Source organism: Ursus maritimus, unplaced genomic scaffold (genome assembly GCF_017311325.1).
Source record: "Ursus maritimus isolate PB19 unplaced genomic scaffold, ASM1731132v1 scaffold_5, whole genome shotgun sequence".
Classification (NCBI taxonomy): Eukaryota; Metazoa; Chordata; class Mammalia; order Carnivora; family Ursidae; genus Ursus; species Ursus maritimus.
Genome location: NW_024426663.1, coordinates 43,904,882 through 43,930,424, shown reverse-complemented (window position 1 = coordinate 43,930,424; position 25,543 = coordinate 43,904,882). Strand labels below are relative to the sequence as shown.

Sequence of the window (25,543 nt, the reverse complement as noted above, 5' to 3'; positions counted from 1 at the left end):
TACAATGTCTTTTAGAGCACATGTGCATGTCTCCCTGGTCATCATTGAGAACTAGGGTAGAAGTTGAGAACATGAGCCCTGTTGATTTGAGTTCTGTTTCCTACTGCTCATCACCTTTGTGAACTTGAGCACATTACTTAATAATTCTGAGCCTCAATTTTCTCATTTTCGTACTAACCTACTTCACTGGGTTGTTGTTAGGGTAAAGTAAGTTTCTCACACAGTGTTTGAACCATAAATACTTGTCATCGTCATTTTTAATTTGAAGGGACTGCCATTTGTTTTAGGATGTTGCTTTAATGTGATGTTAATAGATGAAATAGATACATGCTTTGGGTGCACTTTCCTAGGAAATAAGAGAGACTCTAATATTCAGATAATTCAGTAAGAAACACCCTGCTGTTCAACCACTTTGGTGTGTCCATCACCGGGATTATAAAGTTTCAGAGCCCACATGCTCTGGCCAGTTCCTCATATCTTTGCTTTTCATGTAACCCTTATAGATGTCTCCTTTGGTGTCTTTGATTGGTTCAGAATGCTGAGCAGTGACAAACACCAACACAGCTGGAAAGAGCTGTAAGATTTGCTGTTCTGTCTTCTAGCAGGGAATTATTGCCATGGATACCAGCATCAGAGGAAAACTGGGGAGGATTCTCAACTGGTCTCCTGAGTGGTCTGACATCTGTTTCTGGCAAGGCCAATAATGAGTGTGCTGCTAGCTTCATATCTAATGGAAGACTGATCCACGTCTCTCTCTCTCTCTCTCTCTCTCTCCCTTTTTTTAACCACAGATGGCCTCTTCCCAAGATGCCCGGTATGGCCAGAAAGACTCCTCTGATCAGAACTTCGACTACATGTTCAAATTGCTCATCATCGGCAATAGCAGTGTGGGGAAAACATCTTTCCTGTTCCGTTATGCAGATGACTCCTTTACATCTGCATTCGTCAGCACAGTTGGGATCGATTTCAAAGTAAAAACTGTATTCAAAAATGAAAAGAGGATCAAGCTTCAGATTTGGGTAAGTGACTTTGAAATGACAATGTTCTTCAGTCTAGGGCATTGAACATAGACGTATCTAAGGGAAATGCTTTTTGCCTTGTTCTGTCCCCGTGGTGTCCACAGGCTCCATTTCCAGGTTCTTTGCGTGGAAAATTCTTTTCTGTTTCAAAGGCAGTAGAGTGATGCCTCTTTAAGGTATGGAGACTGAATTATGCCTTGCTGTCAGGTGATCCTTCTTAGAGTCTTCAGAAGAAAGAAAATCCAAATATGTGTTGTGTTGGTGGTAGAAGGAACAATCATTGAGAAGCTAGGCTCTGCCTTTTATCATCTGTATGACCTCGAACATGTCTGTGCAGCCCTCAATGCCACTTTTGTATTCTCCAAAATAGGCAAAGTCAGTCTAGCCTTTTAGGTCATAGGAAGCATGCTGTCCCAGGCAGTATAAGGAAGACGGTAAATGCCCACATATAGAGAAAACTTAGGTTTGGTCCCTTTATAAAGCCCCAGATAAAACTTTGAACATGGTCTATTTATACTTCACAGACTGTTTTCTCAGCTCTATGAGTTATGTTTATGCACACAAACAAAACAAAACAAATAAAATAAAATATTTACTTTAAACAGGGTTTTCCTCTAAACAGAAGGTTTCCCAATAAGTTTTGAGACCATTTGGCTAACTTTCTACCTCTTTCCACTGCTGCAGAAGATCAAAATTTCTTTAGCTAAATTGTTGGGAGAGAATTAGACTAGCAAGTGAGAAACAGGAAAAATTTGTGTGGGTGACAGGTTCAAGGTAATATAAGAATGAAGTGAAAATTAGTCATACCATACCGAAAGAGAATTATGTAGTAAGAATTTTTTTGTGTATCATGTAATATATGGGTACAGTGGTGTGGAAAATTTCCACAGTAAGTTTTGGCTCCTTTTTCCTGTGTTTTTGTGCCTCTGCCACTCAAATTGACTTGAGCTATAAACAGGCATTTCCTCCCAAGAGGTGTTTTCGATCTTCTTCTGAGACATTTCTGATATCTACTACTATTTTGTGCTGGCCCCAGGGTTGATCTGTAGCACAGATGATAAATCTCCTTCCTCAAATATGGAGAGTTGAAAGAAAGATAAATCCCAGAGTGCAGCATTTAAACTTCTCTAAAAAATAAATAACACTTTATTAAAATATCTGTATAAACTGAGTGACCTTTAAGTATCTTAAAGCTCTTAGGAATAGATTTAAAGATGTAGGTATGTACACAGACAGGTATCCTTTAAGGCAGTTTACGAGAGACTCTTACTCTTTTACTTATTTTAACTCTGGATCTTCTAAGTCTAATTAAAACTGGTATTAGAGCTTGGAAAAGTAGTCCCAGGCCCCTTCACTACTCTTCCAGTCCCCAAAGCCATATTTGTTGGAAGGGTCCCTCTTTGGAACTTAAACACACAGCCCTGTCTGTGGACACAGAAAGAGCTGTGTTCATTGCTTCACATTTGGGTCCTGATTAATTCTCTTCCTTTTGAGCTTTAGGCAACCCACCGTTGTATCAAGATAACTTTCATATTCAGGTTCAAGAAAGGCCCCTTAACTCTGAGGAGCTTTGGTGAATTGAAAATTAAATTAATTTTGTAACCGTACATCTCTCAATTCTCTGACCGTGTTTTTTCTGCTACTAAAAGAACAGTCATTCCTTTGGCTGACAGCACCTAGTTTCTCCTCACTGCTTTATACCTTACAGATACTTAAAGATGGTGGTTGTGATCATTTAGGTAAAACACCAACGTGGTGTGTTAAGTCAGTCTAGTAATCTCTAGCAATTTCTCAATCTAGGTTTTTGGCAGAAATATAGCAGTACATAATTATCTGTTCTTAATGTAAAACAGATATATTTCAAATAATATAAATGATTTTCTGAGAATTATAAACTATTTCATATTTACAAAAATATTTTCTTCAAAACACTCAATGCTAGTAACAGACCAGAGCTGAGTCATTGACCTTTCTTGAGGGGTTGAAATGAAGTTACTTGTGTGTAGGTCTTGCTCTTGGATGAAATTTGCTCTTCTTTGAGCCACCCTAAACTTAACTCAGATCTTTGAGCTGCCTCCACCCTCATACCTCCTCATGTTTCTCACCTCCCATCACTTTATTCAAAAAGCCCTGACATATAACTCTCTTTAAACTTGTCTCTAATCTTCCATACTGCACCATTCTTCTAAAACCTCCAACTCTCTTCACAGCCCACTTCAACCCAGGACTTCATTCTAGAGCTTCCATTCTCCCATTCCATGCATACCCACACTCCTTCAGGGGTCAGCCACTCAGGAATCTTCCACATTGCCCTCTCCTTAGTCACAACAGTCGTTTGATGGCCACTGTTATCTTTGCAATTAAAGCAGTCTCATTTCTTCCTCTTTAGGGTTATTAGGAACTCCTAATATATCTATGACTCTAGGGATGTGAATTTGGGTTTTACGCTACTGTATACCAGCTGGTCTACTAGACTGTGAAACATTCCAAAGAAGTACTATAAAAAGTTTTTGTGCTCACTGAACTTGTAGTTAGTTGGAAAAAGACATTAACTTTCATGGAGTAATTATAAACTTCTATAAACAAATACCAACTGTATAACCATTAAAGGTAACTGGCATCCATCGAACATCTGCCGTATGTCAGGCATGATCTTTGCTTTAGCTCTAATTCCCACAACAATCCAACTTTTTACTTATTATTATTATTCTTATTTTCCTTGAGAAATCTGAAGTTGGGACAAGTTTGGTAGCTGCCCAAGATCATGTGACGAGTGGTTGATTCGGGGATGGGTTTATCAGATACTAATGCTTGGGCTTGTTCCCCTTTACCAAGCTACCATAATTAAGAAGTCTTCTGGAATATGGTGTTTTTGTGAAGACGGCAATCTTAAATGATGGCAATCTTAAATGAAGAAAATTTTGCAAAAGTTTGGCTATTTTAATGACTTTAGGCATGCTGAGGATGATAGGATAAAGAATAATAAGGTGAAAAAAACAAAAACAAAAAACAACAAAAAAAAGGAGTAATAGGGTGGTTGGCCTAAGTACAGGTATAACTACAGTAATTCTAGGGACTCTTGCTTTATGCTGTTATGTAAGTATATTGGAAAATATTTAGCTGTGTACAGTTTTTATTATTTAACAACCTCAACAAATCATTTATTTGGGAATGTATTTGGCATTGATGATTTTTCATCTTATAGTATTCTGATAACCAATTAACTATTTTTCCCAGCTTATGGTATTTTTATGTACTTATATTAATTTGTATCTGATTCATTCGGCTATCCATAATCATCTTAGCCTATATTACACAGTCTGTTCCTCCTCACATTTCTGACACCAAATGTGTGGGGGTTTTCTAGACCAATTAATTCTTCAGCTCTCTGTAGATATCACCTAGCTATCCTACAATTTAATTCAATTCTGATACTAACTGCGTGGAGTTAGCCCAGACCCCAGAGGTAAAGGGCCCTGTTCCGCCACACTGCCCTCTCTCACTTCAGACTCCAGTCACAAGTTTGGGCTACCTATGCTTCTGACCTATAGGCTCTAAATTGGGGGTTCTCATTACTTCACCCCTCAGAGTCGATAATTTGTTAGAATAGCTCACAGAACTCAGGAAAACAGTTCACTTACTATTACCTGTTTATTATAAAGGATTGAATTCAGTAACAGCCAAACAGAAGAGAAGAATAGGACAGTTTCAGGGACAGAGGGTAGACACAGCTTCCATGCCGTCTCTGGGCATGCCATACTCCCAGCATCATAATGTGGTTACCAACCCAGAAGCTCTCCGAACCTCATCTTTAGGATATTTATGGAGCTTCCATTACATAGGCATTGTTGATGAAATCAGTGGCTATTGGTGATTAACTCAGTCTCCACCACCTCTCTCCTTCCAGAGGATGGGGTTGGGGGCGGGGGCTGAAAGTTCTATATCTTTACCCAGACAGGCTGAGGTTGGATATGATTCTGATTACTTTGTTTTAAACTGTCCATGAATAGGACTATTCCAGGCTAGGAAACCAAGACTTAGGGAGGATAAATATTTTGCCTTACCTTACAATCAGTGCCAGAGCAGGTGTTCCGCTAGTTGAGCCAGTCTGATTGCTACTATACGAAGTTCACTCCCAACTCAAGGTAAGTGCTATGTTATGACCACTGGGATGAATCTTCTTGGTTGCCAGTGGAATCCACCAGGCACAGGAACATCAAACTTGAGGCCAGATTTCAAGTAGTATTTCTAATATGTCAGGAGGAAGAGCCTGGGTAGGAAGACTCCCCCATTTTCCTCTCAGTGGTTTGCTTTTTGCATGTGTGCAGTTTTCTGAGTCCACAAACTGGATTGCTTACTGGATTTTTAACAGTCCACATTCAAATAAAGCATTTTAACAGCTACTAGAAAACATTGCCATTTCTTCCTTGGTATGTTACATCTCCTCTCTGTGGAAGTTCCTTACTGCCTTGGAATAAATAGCATCATTCATTAGTACTTAGTTACAAACTTTGTATTCCATTAATATATTTATGAATCCCTTTATCCTTCACTGAATTAACATTTCTCATTGCATTTTCATTTTATTATCATTTTTATGTTTCTCAAATCAAAAATTTTGAAAATTTTAAAGATTCCAAATATTTGGTCTGATTCTTTATTTATTTTTGTATGTCTGCTTAATGCTATTATGAACATATTGGAGAGAAATTTAGTGTGGTGTTTCACTTTAATTGGAGAAAACTATTTCATAGCTAGGGTCTGTATAATTTTGCTTCTAATTTTAAAACTAGTTTAGATTTGAGAGAGCCTATGTAGAGTGGATGTCTTCCCAATGAGAAGATTGAAAGTAATAGAGCATCAGTTACTAAGACAAATATCACCTGTATTTATTTTTAGTATCTAGATTACTTGTATGAGAGCATTGAAGCTTATAGCAATTTGCAAAGCAAAAAGTGCTGGCAATTATTGAAATCGGACCATAGGTAGTCAGATTTGACAGTGTGGTTCCCCTGAATAAATGGTAACTTCCCTTGCTTAAAGAAAGCAAATAGGTATCCTTTTTCAGTTGGCTCTGTGTTATTTAAGTCCAAAAATCAGGTTGATTCTAACGAATGAAGACTTAACTTGAAAAAGCCGTAGCTTAGTTAGGTAATACAGGTTTAAATGGGCTGGGGCAGGTAGGTAAGAGGCAGAGGGCATTACTGTTTGCATTGCCCTTTATCACTCCTTGTCTTTCGGCTTCCTCTCTCCTTCTTTCCCCCTCTTCCTCCCTTCTTCATTTCTGAAGCTTTGGCCAGGCTGAGTTACTTGGAAGCTGATCCTCAGCACATTCAGAGTCCAGGGCTGCTGCACACAGATACACACAGGTATAGTGGTCAAGGGCACCAGCCACAGGGTCAAGTGAGGCCATTCTCCAGCTGGAGTGCCACTTGTTGAGCCTCATGGTCTCCCTGACGGGCACCTTTTCCTTTCCACAAAGGGGCCATCTGTTTGTCAAATACGTGCGGCTGGACTACATGCAAGCAAAGGGGATTCTGATTCCCATATAGTAACCATGTATGCGGGGCGTAACTAGTCAGAATCTAATACAAGAGATGGACTCATAAACCCAGAGAAGGCTACAAGCCCTGCTTCCCTGGGGGAGGCATGGAGGAAGATGGTGTTTTAAAATATAGGTTTTATTATTATTTAAGTATGGCAGGGCCACCAGATCAGGAGACAACTGCCATTGAAAAGATAGTTTGTTATACTCACAGATGCATGGGTCTACTCAAGAGAAGAAGGCATGGGCTGGGGGAGGGGGGCACAAGGAGAATGAAGGGAATCACCCGGGTGGGTCAGGAGGTGGGTGGGGGTGTGTGACAAGAACCTCTATTGTGGTGTCTGTGGCATGAATGGACACAGCAGGGTCAGCAGGTTTAGGATTGCTAGATTGAAGGATTTCAGCAGACTCTGGGGGGCCTAGAGGCTGTCCCTGATTGTCTGGTACCTGGCCCAGGGGTGATTAGGGCAGGTAGAGAGGGGCCCAAAGTGGGAGAGCTCAGTAAGGGAGGTGGTCAGGGGTTCTGAGCTCTGGATTCATTCATTCCCATTTGAAAAGTGAGCTGCCTGTGGGTTTTTAATGTCTCCAGGAATTGGCTAACTCTGAGAAGGGCTGTCCCTCCTGAGTCCGCAAGGCCCCAGGTGTCAAAACATCAGAATACAGAAAATGAAAGACATGCTTAATACAGAAGGCAGGTTCTTGGAGTCCCAGGATGGCTTCTGTCATTGACTCTCTGACAAATGCTTGTGATTTCAAATACTTTCACCACAGCTCTGTCCATTTCTGGGTCTGAGTATTTGGAGACCTAGTAAATTGGGTCAGGAAAAGTTCTTACATGTTTTCTGGCTTAACCCCTCATTTGATGATGTGACTGATAGAACATCATTTCTTGAACCCAGTTTTGATACAAAGTTAAAGGAATTTTCCCAAAGTCATAGCTAGGATGTGGCAGAGGCAGGATTCCAACCAGGGAACTCTATCCAAAACACATAGCTACTTGACTACATGGTATAAACGAGGTCCAGGAAGGCCAAGTGATTTCTTTGAGATCTTCCGGTTATCCAGTCTGAAATCCTGCAGATGTTAATCCTTAGCAAGTATTTTTTCCACACTATGTAATTGCTCCATATTTTCCCCTGTTATTTCTTCATTACCCGTTCCAAGAAATTATTTATGGTTACAGAAAGAAATCAGTCGTTTTGCTTTTAACTTACTATCCACCAGCACGAGTGGGCTGTGCATTATCTGTGTTTAAAACACATAGATATACACAGCAGGAGGGACTGGAACACATTCAACTAGCTTCTTCCTTGTACATTTCTGGAATGCCTGTTTCTACTCATGGGAAACATGCATATAAAGAAGAGTATGTGGAAGGAAGAGCCTGAGTAAATGGAATGGGAAAATCCTTCTACCTGTAATCTTTGCATTTGGTGCTCATTTAGCCTACTCACCTTGCCCACTGATTTCAGGATGGTGTTCCAGTTCTTTCATCTCTTTGTAAGGAGCCAACATTTTCTGCCCAGGTATATTTCTTAAGAGAACTACTGAAGCCAGAGACAGCTGCCAAGACCATTCCTGGTACTGTCATTTGTATGTTCTTTTCCCCCTTCACATGTCTTCTAACTTAGCGTCTGCTTTCCCTGAGAGATTGAGAAAGGCAATATTTGGTTTCACTCCTGAGAGGAAGTTGATGCTTGTGTGTGAAATGTCAAGATGCATGATAACATTCACTCTCTCAGGCAGCTGAAATCAGCAACTCCTGGAGTCCCACTGTGTTCAAACCACTTTCTTAACATTGACAAAATAGGAGGAATGGTAAAGACTTTCCTCCTGGCCCAGTGGGGGTGACCAGCTATGTGGGAAGACAGGACAATGACCAGAAGAAAGGAGCACCCTGTGGTTCATGTAGCGATCGTCCCCAAGGGGCAGAGTGGTCCAGCAGCATGAGCAGGGACTTCAGACTCTGCTGGTCTGGGGTTCCCGTGCTGACTCTGATCTCACTAGCTGTGACCTCAAACCCTAACTTCTCTAAGCCTCATTTTACTCGTTTGTGAAATCTACCCCTTATCTGCTAAGTATTTGCCGTAACAAATACTTACGATTGTTCAATACTACGCAAAAAAATAACAAGAAATGTTAGTTTTCTTCTTTCCTAAAAATAGTGTACAAAAACAGACTTTTGTGCTCAAATAATTTAATCAAATCAAATATCTGTTGGGTCCCTACTATGGGGTAAGCACTGAGCTAGGTGCTAGGGACATAATGGTAAAGGATACACAGGGTCTGCCATATGAGCCAGCCATCGGATGGGGAGGTAGAGAATGAAGAGAGAATTCCATCTGCTGTGATAAATGCTCTGGAGGCGTGAACACAGGGTATACAGGAAAGAAGCCTAACCCAGGCTTGGGGACTCTAAGAGGGCTTTCCAAGGACCTCTACATCTGAGACATGAACTGACAAATGAAGTGAAATTATATATTCACTGATTCCCTCGTTCAGTCACTAGATCAACATGTATTGAGTTTTTACTATGGGCCAGACACTGGGAAGGAATTTGAGATTCAAAGTAAGTACTCGGAAAATCTAGATTGTGATGGTGCTATGGATAAATAATCAGAAACCTCTGTTAAAGGAAAGACAGCAACAGGGGAGGGGAAGCTAGTTTTCGTTAGACGATCAAGGAGGCTTTATATGAGCTAACTGAGCTGAGACCCGAAGAGTGAGAAGGAGCCAGATGCTGAAGAAGAGGGATGAATGTTCTTGTTCTCCTCCTCTCACTCCCCCATCTCTCCTCCTCTCCCCTCCTCTCCCCTCCCCCGCCCCATTTTAAAAGTGAGAGTTTTTGTCGTCTGGGGTTTTTTCCACCATAGCTTCATAGAGAGTGTTTGTTGCTTACCCTGTGTTTATCAGATCTTGACAGTTCAGATTCTGAGCAGATGGATTGAGACTATTGGAACCTATAGCACTGACAGTTTGGCAGTCTTCTTTAAGGAACAAGATAGAAAAACGCATTACTTTTGCAAAAGTGTCCAAAAGCGGATAACTATGTGATCCCATTGCTGGTGCCTCTTGGAAGGAACCTAAAGCTTCATCTTCAGTCATCTTCATGGCAGTTCAGTGCTGCTTTTGCAGAAAGTTTACCTGCATGTCTGGAGGGACTAAAAGATGCACACAGCTGCTAAGAAGCAGTTACCACTGCATGAGGGAATGTACAGTAGGAGTGTGTGCGCATAGGTGTGTTGGAGTAGTGGGATAGAAAAGGGACATTGGGGCAGGACACCAGAGTCCTGGGGCAAATGACATTCAGTGATCCCTGATGTGCCGGGTATAGTTGAGTGTGTTTATGAGGGTTCAGTCATCCTCACAGAAACCTATGAGACAGATGCCATTTTTATCTTCAATTTACACATGAGGAAGCTGAGGCATAAAGAAAGTGAATACCTCACCCAAGGTCTCACAGCTAACAAGTAGTTAGCAGATAGCAATGTGAACCCCCTATCTTGGGAGGTTTCTCTTTTAACTTGTTCTGCTACACCCTTTCTCTGTAAGTGCCACTTTTGAGTCATTCTGTGGATGAGCCACTGAGCACATTTCATTTTTATTTTTTTTATTTTATTTTTTAAAGGATTTTGTGTATCTATTTGAGAGAGAAAGAGAGAGAGCACGAGCCTAGGAGAGGAGCAGGGAAGCAGACTCCCCACTGAGCAGTGAGCCCAATGTGGGACTCGATCCCAGGACTCTGGGATCGTGACCTGAGCCTAAGGCAGACGCTTCACCAACTGAGCCACCCAGATACCCGAGCACATTTTATTTTTAATGCTTACGACAACCTCAAATGTTGGTGTTAGCATAGATTTTTTTTAACATATGAGGAAATCAAGACTCAGATTAAATAATTTTCTGCTGGCCGTGTAGCTTTTCCCACTGCTCTTAGAGTAACTTTGAACGTTTTAACTTTCAGATTAAAAAAAATCAGGAAGTAGCCAAAATCAATGGAGTACATTTTTCCCAGAAATGTATCGTGACCATATAGCCCATCCAAATTGTTATCTTTTGTGATTCTTCGGTCATCCCAGTTCCTACAGGGACTTCTAGCCAAGACTGCTGCTCTCCAACTTACTAAAAATGGGAATACCAGCTTTAGTAGCAGCGAATGGGGATTTGGCATAAGGAACATTCCAGATAATTGAATATTTAAACTGCCAAAACTTGAAACAAATTAAACATTGTAATGAAAATCTTTTTGCCTTGTACATTTACTTAACTTAGGGGGACAGGAAGGATAAGCCAATTGATCTTGGCTTCTCAGGATTATCAGTATCAGACCTTCTGGGATGACTCCTCCACTCAGCGGCCCCCAAGTGATATTTTCTGTGGTCTTAGGTCATTTTATACATAGTTTTTCTTTCTTCAATATCACCTTGCCCCCTTTCATGTTTCCAGTTGCTTTCCTTTGCCCTTCTATTTTTTTTTTTTTTTTTTTTTACTTCCATGATACCATTTTATAAATCACGTTCCCTGTCATTAGGTGACTGGAGATCATCACAGTGGGTCAGCATGAGTCTTTTTATTGACATGCATGAGCTTTGGGGTAAGGATGCTGGAAAGTCTCACTGACCTCTCAGAAGCCTCCCTTTGCTACTATATTGTCATCTGCACGTATTTATCAACCACGGTGTTAAAACTGCCTGATCACATTGGTGTTATTATAACCTTAGGCCTATCCTTGGCTTAAGTGTATCTGAACTCCCTGAAGATGGCGATATCGTGTAGTGGTTTTGTTGTTGAGAATGGGCTCCAAAGCTAGGCTGTCCGAGTTCATATTTTAGTCCTAAGACTTATGAGAGTTGTGACCTTGGGCAAGTTAATTAATGTCTCTGTGCCTCAATGTTTCTATCTGTAAACTGGGGAAAATAAAAATACTTTGCTTATGGTCTTTGTGTAAAGAGCAAGTAAAATGGCATTTGTGAAGGTCTTAGCATAGTACTCCCTGATGCATCGTGTATGACGATAAAGAAGTCGTTTTTATTTCTCTCAAACTGCATTTTGCCAATATTGACCTCACTCTAACTCCATACTTTCTGCAACTGCAAATGGGTTTTTGAGCCATAAATCTCTAGTTCCAATGTAGGTAGATATTTATATGAAGAACTTAATTTTGGTGTTCTAACATGGTAATGAAATATCCAAGCAGGGGGACAAGGTGAAGCATCTTGAGGACAACTGGGTTTCTCTCACCAGCCCAGAGAAAATTTTGATATGCTCAAGTGAGGGGTTTTCTGGTATTTTAGAGCCATCTCTATGTTTAGATAGAGTCATCAACTGTGCAGGGAAGGCAAACCCATACAGCTTGTTTGAGTGCTCATGAAATTGACGTCCTTCCCTATAACAAAATGATTATAAATCATTGAAATCATGGAGAGCTGTTATTAAAACACTGGGTTATAAATTCCTCAGGATATTGCCTAGTGATGATGACAGCTTCTGATTTAAGCTGTAAGTTATGTCTGTCACCAAGTGCCATTGTTATTTTTCTAGTGATTTGTTTAAAGTGATACTGAACTGGGCGCCTGGGTGGCTCAGTTGGTTAAGTGTCTGCCCTCGGCTCAGGTCATGATCCTAGAGTCTTGGGATCGAGCCCTGCATGGAGCTCCCTGCTTGGCAGGGAGCCTGCTTCTCCCTTTCCCTCTGCCTGACGCTCCCCCCGTTTGTGATTTCTCTCTCTCTCTCTCTCTCTCTCTCTGTGTCAAATAAATAAATGAAATCTTAAAAAAAAAATAAAGTGATACTGAACTGACCAGTTGTTCTGGCATTATATGAACACAGCTTAAATCTGGGAGCCAATGAAGCATTTAATTACTCCATATTTATTTCTCAAGTCAGATTTAAGGAAAAAACACAGCATTTCCCAAGCTGGATAACACTTATTTTCAGTTAGGAATGCTGTTATTTTCCCTTCACCTTTTGCTTTCATAACACTAACTTTGCTAGTCCTGGGCATTACCACTGTGATAAGCCAACCAGTGAGTTAAAAGAAACAGCAACCCAAGCATCGTTTGATACAGATCACTTTGCTCAACCTGCTAATGGACACGAAGAAATGGAGGGCAAGGTCTCCACCTTCAAAAAGTTTGCAATATTTGAAAACAACTTAGTCAATCTTAAAATGTCTGTAAAGCATCATATGCAAGATTACAGAGTATAAGCCAAAAATACAAAGACAAAATTAAAAAGAGTTAAAGTGGATGATTGTATCAACAGTGTTTGGGAGAGAAACACACTGGACAATTTAAGAGAGTTTATCGATTTTACAAAGGTATCTGTTGGATTTAGGGAAGCAGTAAGGGATGGTGCAGACCCCAGGGCTATTACTACCCCTTGGACTGATGGGAAGGGGAACCAGAAAGAGCCATAGCTGTAGAGGCAGAAGTAGTTGAAGAGGTCCTGTATGTTGGAGCCTTGGTCTTTTTGAATAACACAGCCTCTGGTAGTCAATCGCTCAGCAGAAAAGTGGCCAAGGGAAGAAACACCCAGACCTCTCATTCCTCCTGCCCTCTGACTTTTTACCGGTACCTCTCATTGGCTGAGTCCCCTCCTCCTCCTGGGTAGCCAGCAAAGGAGCTTTGTTTTAGCAGTTCGCTGAAGTTAGGCCCCTACATTACAGAGTAAGATGGAACTGGGTAAAGTGGGTATTTAGCACAATGAAGAAGTAGTTTTGTTTTGTTTGTTTGTTTGTGAGAAAGTGAGAGCTAGAGAGATCACAGAAGGAGAGGGAGCATGAGAAGCGGACTCGCCGCTGAGCAGAGAGCTTGACGTGGGGCTTGATCCCAGGACCCTGAGATTATGACCCGAGCCGAAGGCAGACGCTTAATCAACTGAGCCATCCAGGTGTCCCAAGAAGATAGTTTTGTGGTAATATTTTCTGTATAAGACAATTCATGTATTAAATAAGAAGATGTAGAGCCCAAATGCACATTTTAAAGAATTTGAATTATAAACGTTATATGGCATTGTCTTCATATGTTCGTACTCCTGATAATATGTAATATGGTACATTTCAAGCTTCTGTTTTGTTTGCTTTCACTATCCACATGGTCCTCCTTAATTGTTCCGGTGCACATTCATTGGATGATTCTACTGAACGCAAGATACTGCTAATGAGTTGGCACTTCGAATGCATATATGGCCATTAATGTCTGCTTCAGAAGGAAATACATCAATATTCACTCAAAACGGAGGGAGTGTCTGTGTGGAAAAAAATTACCAGTTAGCCCAGGGCCTTTATCTAATCCTCTTGGTGGTGCTTTAGTATCTTCTGAAAAGGGAAAATAAAACAAATGGTCTGAGAACTTGGGCAACAAAAGCCATTGAGGTGAATGGTTTAGTCATAGAGAGGCCAGGAAAACCTGTGTGCTACCCAAGTTTAAGAATTCAGGGTTGACCCTCCATTCTGTGAGACTGCATAAGCATGTTATGTTCCCTTCCAAATGCCATTCGTGACCCATGCTGACCTCTAACACATGTGTCTCCAAAGGAAGCATGAGGCAATGTATTTTTTTCATAAAGCTAAATTATTCAATTTTATGAAACCTATAACTTTAAAATAATATTATTTGTTTTAATTCCTTCCCACTCTTTTGGTAATCTGATAGATGGTGCAGTTCTTCTTAAACCTTTCTGTGGAAAAAATGTGGCCATTCTCATAAATACAAAACCCATTTGTATTTGTTTATTATATTATTTTAGTCTCAGAAGCCCAAATGTTTGAGAATCGGTGATGTGGGGGTTTGGGTGGGTACACCCCTCCTGAGCTGTGTGGAGAGAATAACCACATAACCACATATGTTTTAGTGACACAACCCTGAGCATGACTTTGTCCTAAAGGACCAGACATAGTGGTTGCTATGTGTTGGGCAAAGTGCTAAACCCTGGAAGAGAGAGAACCAAGGGTTTCTATGCTTCCTATCTTCTGGTGACTTACAGGATAATGGTATCACAGCAAGTACGGTGATACACGAAGAGCAACCCAATGAGAAAAGCAAAGGCCATTTATCTTGAGTTTGATACGGCCAGGGAGTCAGCCACAGTCACTTGTACTTTGGAGGAAACTGAAAGGCAGGCAGGGGAGTGGGAAAGGTTTCTAGTGGAGGAAAGGGAGGTCTTCAGGTATGTCCTGATTGGAGGCTGTTGGCAGGGGTCGTGGTAGACGGGCTAACTAGAAGTGGGGCATCCTTTATGATTGGTTAAGGATGCCTGTTGGGCTTTCTTTAAATGTCCTAAATTGGTGGTAGGGACAAGCTGTCAGTTATTAATCAAGTCCTCATCTTTTTGGGCAATTGTTACAGAAATTATTTCATTTCCTGGATTGTCACTAGAGGTAGCAATCTAGACCTGCAAGTCTGACTTATAGCAGACTGGCCTCCTTGGTTGCTTATTAGACACAATGGGGTTGGTTTCCTGGACAGATTGCTGCAGGCTGTGGGTCTAAGTTCTGTTTTTATATATGGTCTGCCCCATTGTCTGTTTGTATATTCAATCTCATAAGTAAGCCAAAGACAAGGCCAGCTTTAATAAGAATAACAAGAGAGCACAGGAGAGATAATGGGTTTTGGTGTCTGATGTTTTGATTCTGGGCAAAAACTCCCTTAAGTCTTGGTTTCATTTTCTATGGAGTAAAGATAATAATCTTTTCCTGTAGGGTTGTTCTGAAGAATAACATAGTATTATGTAATGTGCCTTGTATGGTTCTCGTAATTTTTGGACCCATTTACACCCTTAAAAATTATTGAGGCCCCCAAAGAGCCTGCATGTTTGTGGGTTACATCTCTTGATATTTGCTATATTAGAAATTAAAATGGAAAAAATTTAAAATATTTATTGGTTCATTTTTAAATAACAGTAAGCATATTATATGTAAACATAAATTACATACTTTCAATGGAAAATAACTACATCTTGCAAAACAAAAGAAATAGTGAGAAGAGTGATATTGTTTTATATGTTTGCAAATTTCTTTAATGTATGGCTTAATTGAGGACAGCTGGATTTTCGTATCTGCTTGCTCATTCGTCTGTTGCTATAGCTCATGTCATGTCACATATGAACAACTCTACTGTACACCTGTGAAAGAATGAGAATGAGAAATGAAAATAACAACTGAGTGTTTTTTTTTTTTTTTAATTAATACTGACCTCAGGGACCTTCTGAAAGGGTTTGGGGGCTCCCAGACCACATTTTGAGTACCACTCCTCTAGAGCTCAAAAATTATTAATAATGTTAGCAGAAGATTACAGCACTGTTGACCCATATTTGAAAGGTCCATCTTTATAGAGAGGTACTGCTTTATACTCCCACAGCTGGCAGATAAAAGAAAGGAGATCCTCTGATAATAGATGGCTTTCCTGAAAGCCAGGTTTGAGGATCAGAGCAAAGGGTGCAAATCTTTGCAAATGGAGGACAAACTGGAAGGAAGTTTTTATTTTTCAGCAGTATCTCAATGAGAGAATGAGTAAATGAAAGCTCATACCCATGCCTTTTACACCTAGATGTTATCAACAATATGACAACAGTAAGTGCCATGGACTAGAAAGTAGGTCCTGCTCAGATCTGGCTCCCTGGAGCAAGAATCTCCCCTAATTTTGGGAAGGTAGGCAAGTAACAAGTATGGTGGACCTTCCTGCCGCCCGCCCTTAGTTTACAAACTGGGAAACTGGAGAAACCATTTGATTTCTTGGCCGTATTCTCAGAGAGAACCTTGCTGGTGAAATTAAGCTCCTGGATTCTGAAATCCTAGTCTTTCAAAGTTGATGGGAAGTTGAATGTTAATTTACACTAAGTTATGCATGACTGATGGACTGACTCAAATATCCTAAGGGTATTGAATTTTAAAACAGTACCTTGTTACCGAAAGGAATGAAGGAGCTTTTAGCAGCAAGTGTCTTAGTGGGGCCACCTTTCCTGGACTCTTCAACTTAGATCGGCTGTGTGAAAGGCTGGCTGAGACACTTAAGGCACATTGTTGACCTTTTATGATAATTGAGAAAGAAAATGGGCTTATAGAAATCATTTCATTTTATTTTAGCCAATAGGTCTGTCTTCCTCTTAAAAGAAGACTGTAGTAGTGTTTTTGTTTTCCATCATATTTTGCAAAGCAATTACCCCCTGGGTCAAGACAAAGCTCAGAACATTTCATGTCTACCCCTTTCTTCTTCACAAATTTATAATCTATTGGAAACAAGAGAGTGAGAATTGAAAGTGTTTTTCTCGCTTTGCTCTATGGCTAGCTTCTGTCAATGCTCTAACAAGGTCTGTAGGTCTGGTTTGGAGAGTGAAATTCTAAATTGAGTTTTGTAATAACATAGCTACCAAGCGCTAAAAGCAGAGATGAAAGGACAGGCTGCTTGGTCCGGGACTGGTGAAAAGCTGCACGGGCTGAGACTTTTAGCCTGGCCTTGTCAGACCTATTCCAACAGCACAGAGGTGATTCTACAGTTGGGAGGCACTTGAGTTTGCAGAATGCGAGAGAAATTCATGTATGAAAATAACCACAAAAGGCTGTATATGAAGCAGGGGCCTGAGTGAATGGTTTTGATCCACTGGGGTTTACCAGCACCCCTCTTTACCAGAGGAGGGTCTGGTTATTGATTTTAGCACAGAAACCATGGCCTCTCCAGGGAGAGAGTCCCCAAAGTGTGGTCAGAGGCAGATCCTTGTCAGAATCATTTGGAGCATTTATTAAAAATTGAGATTTTGAGTCTCTTCCCATGCCCGCTGAATCAGAATTTTTCTGTGAAGAGAACTGGGGAATCTGGATTTCTAAAAACCTTCCCAGATGAGCCTGATGCAATAAGGTTTGATAACTGCTTTTCTACAGAACAGGTCCCAATTGCCCCTAAAATACTTCTTGTCACATTGTGTCTGCTCCTATAGAGCTGAAAGTAAGTCTACTTTTGTCTATTAAGATTGAGAATGGATCTGGAGAGTGGTGGACTGAGATGCTCTTCTCAGACTTCCTCCTGATTTCTGAAGCCAGAGAACAGCCTTAGGTTGACCCAAATGTAGCTTCCAGCTGGAGGCCTATCCTTCAGAGTAGCTGGCGACAGAGTGTATGTGTGCTTGGAAGAATAGCATCAAAGCTTCACGGCCTTGAACATTATCTGACCATGAATCTACCTGTTCTTTCATTCCCTTCTCCTCTTTCCCTATCTGTCCTTCCCTCTTTCAAGACCAAATATAATCTGACTTCACCCTGGTTGCTAACTTTGCTCTTGATTTCTTCTTTTCCCTTCTATTCGATCCATTCTTACCTATTGAGGTCTTTAGAAGTATTCTCTCTCCATTCCCCTGCAGCTCAGTTTTCTAGTTTATGTCTCTGAATACCCATGAATTAAAATGGTGGAAGGTTCCAGTGCTCTCTCTGTCTCAAACAAAGAGAGGTTCATTTCCTCAAACTCGTTAGCTTTTGCCACAGTGGTTTTCAAATGTTTTTTTAGGTTACAGAGTTATTTCTTCAAAGTAAGGTTATATAAAATCCCAATTACTAGAGGAAACCCATCTGTTTTAAGAAGGATAGGAAGCCGAGAGTCTCATTCCTTCAACTTCCCAACCTGTTACTGGGATGAAGGCAGGGGGAAAGCTCAGCTTGGAAAACCATTGTTCCATGGTATCTTTTAGAACAGGGGCTGGGGAACACATGGGTATGTCTGTAGCTCACTGTCCATGAGGTGTGCCTCCCAGGAGATGGCAACTCTTACAGAAAGAGCCCAGGGTTTCTTAAAACTAAGCAATGGGAAGGAAAGTGGAGGGGGAAGCATAGGCTTAGGACATCTCACCCACAGGGCAATCTACCAGGACCCTAATCTTCTAACTTACGTCTTTGTATGATGAAGACTCAATAGGGCAGTGAGACATGCACTACTAAAAGTCATATGACTCATTGATATTTACATGAATAATCTATCATGTAGTTTTTGACTTTCTTTTTCTTCCACCAAATTATGAGTGCCTGTGGGTCATGGACTGTCCATTATTTAACTCAGGAGTCTCCGCACCTATAGGGGCTGGCCCATGGGAGATGTGAGTACATGTTGAATACACAAATGAGTATATTCATGTCTAACAGAGTTGCAAGCATGCTCGTTTACTTTATAGGTATTTGGTGGTAAAGATTTTTGGGTTGTACTCCCAAATTTTATTCACATATGTTCTGTTCTTATGAGCATCACCATTCTTCCTTCGCATTACTTCAGTTGTCCAGGTTGAGGGATATTTATTCATACCTTTATAAAGTTGGAGGAAATAGTATATACTGAAAAAAGATTGCCTGGAAGAGCTCTGCTTCCCAGGAGCCAGGGTGGCATTCTGTTTGGGAGCACAGGCTCTGAGGTCAAACTGCTTGAATTCAAATCCTGAATCATGGCTTAACTTCTCCCAGTCCAAGTTTCTCCATCCGTCCACTAAATGAGCACAATTAGGATATCTACCTCATGATATGGTTATGAATAATAATAAATGCACATCGCTTAACATAGTAGCTTGTAGATAGAAAGACTCCATAAAGGTTTGTTCTTGTTAATGTTTGTGTCTTGGGCCAAGTTAAAAGCTCAACAATCAATCTCAGAAAGTTGTGCTCTATAATTTTAAGACTTTTCCCTGTCAATTTAAGATTGCCGAGTCAGAATTCCCCACTATAACCACGTAGGAACCTGACCACCCGTGTGAGAAAAGTTGGAAGTTCTGCAAGATGCTAGGGAACCCCCAAATTGTATAAACCTCGGGCCTCACAAAACCCGGGTCTACCCCTGTTTAGACATGCTTTCACAGGCAGTGGGAAGAAACTCGAGGCAGTGTAGTGAAAGTACATTGGAGGTTGCTGATCCTCATTGCAGAAGGCGTAGTCATTTAAGATCAAGGCTTAGAGTTGGACTAAAATATCATTGATAGAGATAGGAAGGGAGGACCTTTGCAAAAGAGCAACACTTTTTTGGTAAAAGTACAATGTTGAATTTAATTCAGTTTCAGTGCCCACTAAGGGAATACTTGATGTAAGAATACTCCAAGAGGTGACGATGTTCATTATGAGTTGAATAGGTGAGCCGTCTGAGCCATCTGCCCTGGAAGTACAATGCGGGGGTACTGATGTGTATATGAAGTTGATCAACTCTTCCTGACTTTCCCTGAGGACAAAGTAGGAAGAATGACAGTAAAATGGCCAAATGAAAAGCTATAGTCACATGCATAAGGAAAAATGTCTTGTTTTGTCAAACATGGCATCTGTTGTTTGGGGGTTTGCTTTCCATCCTTAACAGAAACTTTGTAAATGAATGCATCTTAATCTGGGGGCAGTAGTTTAAAGAAAGCAGAGTGGTGAATTAATGACTTATAAAGGCTGCCCCTGTCCCCAAGAAAAGCTTTTTTGTAAACTTACGTCATCTAGCACGCAGAATAGATCTCTGCATTTACAAGAATGATTTCTACAGAATTGGGTATTTTTTAGCCGGACACACATTGTCATCCCAGGAATCAAAATCAGACTAATTGCATCTGGACCTTGAAACTCCTTGTGTCTTGGTGGGCACAAGCACCCATCAGGGCCAGCATTTGTACATCTCTAGATCTTCCCTGACTTCTCCTAACCTCTGACGCTACACACTAGAGCATATTTTACCTCTTGAATGATTGTCCCCTAGCTTCTGCTTCCTTTCTTGACACAGAAAGGAAAATGAGATAAACCTTCCGGTATAGTTCAAGAAGGCAGTCCATGATCACAGCATAGCTAATATGGAACTCAGGAGAGTACAGTTCACTAGACGGGGGGCAATGACATTTAGCAATGGGAACAGCAGAAAATAATAGTAAGAGACACATGGTGCATTATGTTAATGTTATTTAATTCTGCTTGTCTAATTTATTGTTGCATTTTGGGAGTGGATTAGAAGAAAACATTGGAAGTCTCTAAGTATGTGAACAAGAAAATGTCTGACAAAAAAAATTCAAGATAGGTCCACAGAGAATGCAGCCCATGTTAATATTCTGTCTCATTGCTCCTATAGCTCTCAAACCTGCGAATTTGGAACAGCTGAAATAATTATTTATTATTTTAACTCCACCCCTTCTTTGAGGCCAGTCTTTCCTGGATGAAGGGAATATAGGAAATGCAAATACACTTGTTCACTTGCTCAGTCTCAAATGGATCTTCCACCTGGTCTTCCTGAGACCCCAATTTCCTAGACACTGGAAATTTCTGGGTTCCTTTATCCACTGCCCCAGTTCTCTAGTAGATGGGTTCCTGCCCAGATTTCCTTCCTCAGCGTCTCAGTCCCTTTAGAAACTGCATGCCTGCCCCTAAATGCTAATGTCTGTTTAGGCTCTGGGTAAGTATCCATCATACCCTGGACTTTGAGTCCTATTTTTGGACATATGTCCTTGTACCTATGCCTCTTAATTGGCCATCACTTTGCTTTTGCACTCTTGTTCCTTTTATTATTTTGTCTCACCTTATTGATCTGCCTGCACTCGTGCTCTTGAGTTTTCTGATTTGACTCTCCATGTTTCAATTATTATTTGGACTCCACATTCAGCAAATATATCCTCCAGTTCTATTTTCAATTATGTTAAGATCATTGTGTCAGCCTCATCTATTGAGAAAGATTGCACAAAGGAAAAAAAAGTGCCAGACCAGGGTGATAAATGAATCACTTACAATACGGTGAATCATCATCCTTTGTCTCCTTTTCCGTTCCCCGAAGAACACTGTTGCAATGAATTTGAGTTGACAATGTTGGCAATGATAGACCACCAGAAAGAAAGGGCTTATGAGAATTTCAGCCTTCTGCTCGTTTTTGAATATGTCAGAACCTTTGACATATGTTCTTAACTTTATGCTTTTGTATAATTTTTGTATAATCAGTACATCACCTTGAAATGTTGAAAAACTGACAAGAGCATATGGAAATCAAAAGTATGATTAGGAAAGAAACTTCCGGTAACAAATTAAGGTACTTTTTGGGTCACATTTCCAATTAGAGATCTGAACCCATGAAAAGGATGTGGGCACTTGGGGAAAGCATTATCGTTAAATCGCATCTATTTAAAGAATGATTTTTCCATTTTTACTTTCTAGTTTGAGTGGATTTTGATATTTCTCTTTCAGTGCCCCACTATTGATGTTTTCTTATACACAGAAGTTCGTATTTGGAAAACTGAAAGGATTAATGCTCTTTCAATAGTCTTCCTTATTTTTAGGACAAAAAAACAAATGTCAAAATCCAAGCCCTGTTCTGTAATTCTATACCTGCTTTTCTTTGTCTTCATCCACATTCTTCTGCTTTACCTTGTCCTCTCCTGCTGTCACTCTCTTTCTAAATGACTGGATATTCACTATCCTTGTATATTCTGGTGCTAGACTATAAAACAGCTGGGATATCTATCCCTGAGACCTTCAAATTCTTTCTGGAATTTTCCTATAAAAGGACTTAACTGAAGAAGAACAAACATAGAATTTAGAGTAAATCTTTATGCTTTGGCTATATCAGTAATATATTCTTACAGAAGATAGAAATTCCTGAAAGAAAAGGAGGAAGACAGAAAAAGTCGTTGGAGCCACCCGCTCAAGGCTTAGTCATAATTAATTTTAACATTGACGTAGATTTTGTGAAAAGGAAAAGCGTTTTGATTAGTATTTAAAAGTACATATGTGCAATGTAGAAAATATGCAAATAAAGAAAAGTAGAAAGGAAATCACCAGAAATGTTACTACCCAAAGGTAGCTATTAATAGTTTGATGTGTAATTTTCCAAGTTTTCTCTGTATGTATATCTTATACTTTAAAAACAAAATACACACTGTATTACCAACTGTGTTTCCACTTGTATGTTATGAACCTTTTCTAAAATATTTAAGTATAGTTTGAAAGCCTGATTTTAAGTAGCAATGTGGGAATAATTCATTTAACCGATCCCTTACTGCTAGTTTTCTTTTTTGCCTGGTTTTTCTTTTTGCCATCTTAAATAATGGGACTTTGCACTGATTCCTCTTTACTTCATCTAACTCTTCCTGTGGGTGGGTAAGACCTAGGAAATAGGAATTTGGGGTTTTAAATTAATGTTGCCAAGTTGCCATCCTAAGTAATATGATTTTATACTTCCAGGAACAGGGCAGGGGATGTCTATTTCATTGAACCCTGAAGTATCCAACATGATCATTCTCTTTATTACCGATTTCAAGTTTCTTGTATTTTCACCTTCATCTGCTGGAGTATCTTTCCAATGTTTATTTGCCATGTTCACTTTTTCCTACATAAGTTACTGATTTTGTGCTGTGTATCTTTATTCATATTGATTTGTGATACTTTTTATTTTTTTTAATAAGCTGTTTCCCCTACAAATAAGTTGTTTTTCTAACTGCCTTTCATTTTGTTTCTGGCATGGTTTGGGCATACTTTTTTTTCTTTGATTTTTATGGAGTTACATGTCTGTTATCTCCTTTAAAATAACTGTATCAAAGGACAAGCCATCCCAATGTCAAAACCATTTGGAAATACTAAATATGTCATTCTTTTGAAATCATAACCCACTTATGACACAAGTAGTTGTGTTAGGTAATAAGTATAATGAAGTCTTTAAGGAAACTGCACAGCAAGAGTGTTGGAACAGATACCAAATTTAGAATCGAAAATAGCAGGAAACAGATACTGTATGTCACCTGGAGCATCCAATGTGTATACATCTTAAAAAGAATATGGAATATTTAGAAGTGCTCCATGCCATTGACACTACTCTGAAATGACGTTTCCTTGCTCAGTGGATGTAGGTAGCAGTGCCTCTGAGGTCCCCGCCCATCGCCTGGGCCTGCTTCCAATTGTGAGCTTCGATCACGGGCAGATCTGTGGGTGCTCACTGTTCCACCTCAGGCACGTTGCACTTGCCCTTCTGCATTCTCCCCCTGGCCTTTCTGTGACAGTGCAGCTCCCTAGGGCCATGCTTGCCGGCACAGCCAGGAAGTAAGGACAGGGCCAGGAATGACTCTAACCCTGCCACAAGTCTCAGTTAATAGAGGACCAGAGCCAGGGGATGAGTCCTCCAGCCTCTCGTCTTTCAGATGAACAATTCTGGAAAGCTTTCTGTGTGCTTTTCATTGAGACCCCCTTACTCAACCTCAGTGACCTTGATAATATACCCTTAGGTTGTCTTTTTCTCCTCTGCATCTCATTCTTCCTAAGACTTCCCTCCTGTTTCCTAGGATTAGCTCCCAAAGAAGCCACCTGCTCCCAAGTCCTCTCAGGCTCTGCTTTTGGAGGAACTCAGATTCAAACTGTATCTTCTCAAAAACAGATATTACTTGCACTTGGATGAAATTCAAGCACATTTTCTCAAAGATCTACTTTATAATTACAGAGATGTTTCTTCTTTGTTCCCCAGTGATGTTTGATCATCAGGGATTCCTGGCCTTTCCAACCTCTGTGTCCCCAGATTCTGTCAAAGAATCAATGATTTTTCAAGGCACTTAGAGAAGTTTGCTCCGTAAATGAAATCTGCTACACATATACGTATAATGTAAAGATTCACCCATGCTGCATCTTCTTTTTGCAAAGACACATTCTGTTGCAAGTGTCCTTGTAAAATATGCTCGATTTCTCTCTCACCCTCTTTCCTTCCAGCTAACAATGAAAACAAAGGAGGTAAAGGGGAGCAGCTTCTCCTGATTCCTTTCCTGGAGTCAAGCTCATTCCTGGCTCTTGGAAAGAATGAGTTTCCAGCTGCTGGCAGTAAATTTGTCTGCCTGCCCAGGAGCTATTTTGCACAAATCTGTATCCCTGCCAGGCAGCCGAATATCAGGAGTCAATGTGTGGATGTCAGAACTTCCAAAGTAGAATAACCAGCACCTCTCTCTTTCCCTTCAAATGCTTTGCATTTGAAATCACTTGTAGGGTAGGGTGAGGTAGGGAACAGTCAGGCTATGAAACAACTTGACTACATTATTTCTATTCGGATAAACATTTATCCCACAAATGCCAGGAAGGTTGACAATCATCACTGCAGAAAGAGCTTCGTTAAAATTTATGAGCCAACATACTGCGAGGAAGTAATTATAAATAATAATTACTATGATGCACGGTGCTGTTGTTATTTGGGGCCGCCCTGCTTGAGGTGGTTTATAAGATACAACTGAAATATGTGACTCTAAAAATACTCTCATAAGCCTGGTCTAAGAATTCCTGAAATGGAAGAACAGAATAAAATATCAGGTGTCTTTCGGAGAGGTACTGTTAGAGAAGGTGCCGCCTTCTCCTCCTCCTCCTCCCCCTCCTCCTCCTCCCCCTCCTCCTCCTCCTCCTCCTCCTCGTCCTCCTCCTCCTTCTTTTTTTAGAGAGAGAGAGAGGTAGGGGTGGGGCAGGGGCAGAGGGACAGAGAGAGTTTCTAGTGTGCTCCACGCTGCTGAGCATGCAGCCCGACGTGGGGCTCGATCTCGTGACACTGAGATCATGACCTGAGCCAGAATCAAGGGTTGGACGCTTAACCAGCTGAGCCACCCAGGTGCCCCAGAAGGTGCCCTCTTCTGTAGGATGCTGGCTGCACTTATTACAGAATGAGAATAGTAATTCTTTTGCTGTAAACTTGGAATCTGGCATGATGTTATGATTATACTCACTTTCTAATGTAACAGGGGAACTTCAGAAAGATAATTTTAATTAAGTTATATTGTTCATGTTTTGCACTCTTTTAAGATCAAGGAAATAAATATTTTCATCAGATCTTCCCTTGGATTGGCTTATCCCATCTGACCAAGCATGCTGGAGTCATGTTCGTGAATGAACCACTTTTGCTGCTTTTGATCTCCCCTGAAGGCTGTCTATCATCATCCATAATCAGCTTCATATAATTGAGTCCAGTATGCTCTGTCAAATTTTTATCAGTGCAAGGTTAACATGTGGGTGGAAAATGAGTTGACTTTTAAGCGAGTAGAAGGGTGGAATATG

The 25,543-nt window shown here is 40.5% G+C and overlaps 1 protein-coding gene across 1 annotated transcript in view; it reads left to right on the top strand.

Annotated features, from left to right (window-relative positions):
• Window positions 1–791: 791 nt before the first annotated feature.
• Window positions 792–25,543, top strand: part of RAB3C (RAB3C, member RAS oncogene family) — a 250,068-nt gene continuing 225,316 nt past the window's right edge. Inside the window, exon 1 of the mRNA XM_008691395.2 lies at window positions 792–1,019. Within this exon, the coding sequence (XP_008689617.1) occupies window positions 792–1,019 (228 nt within the window). The remainder of the gene's footprint in view (window positions 1,020–25,543) is intronic.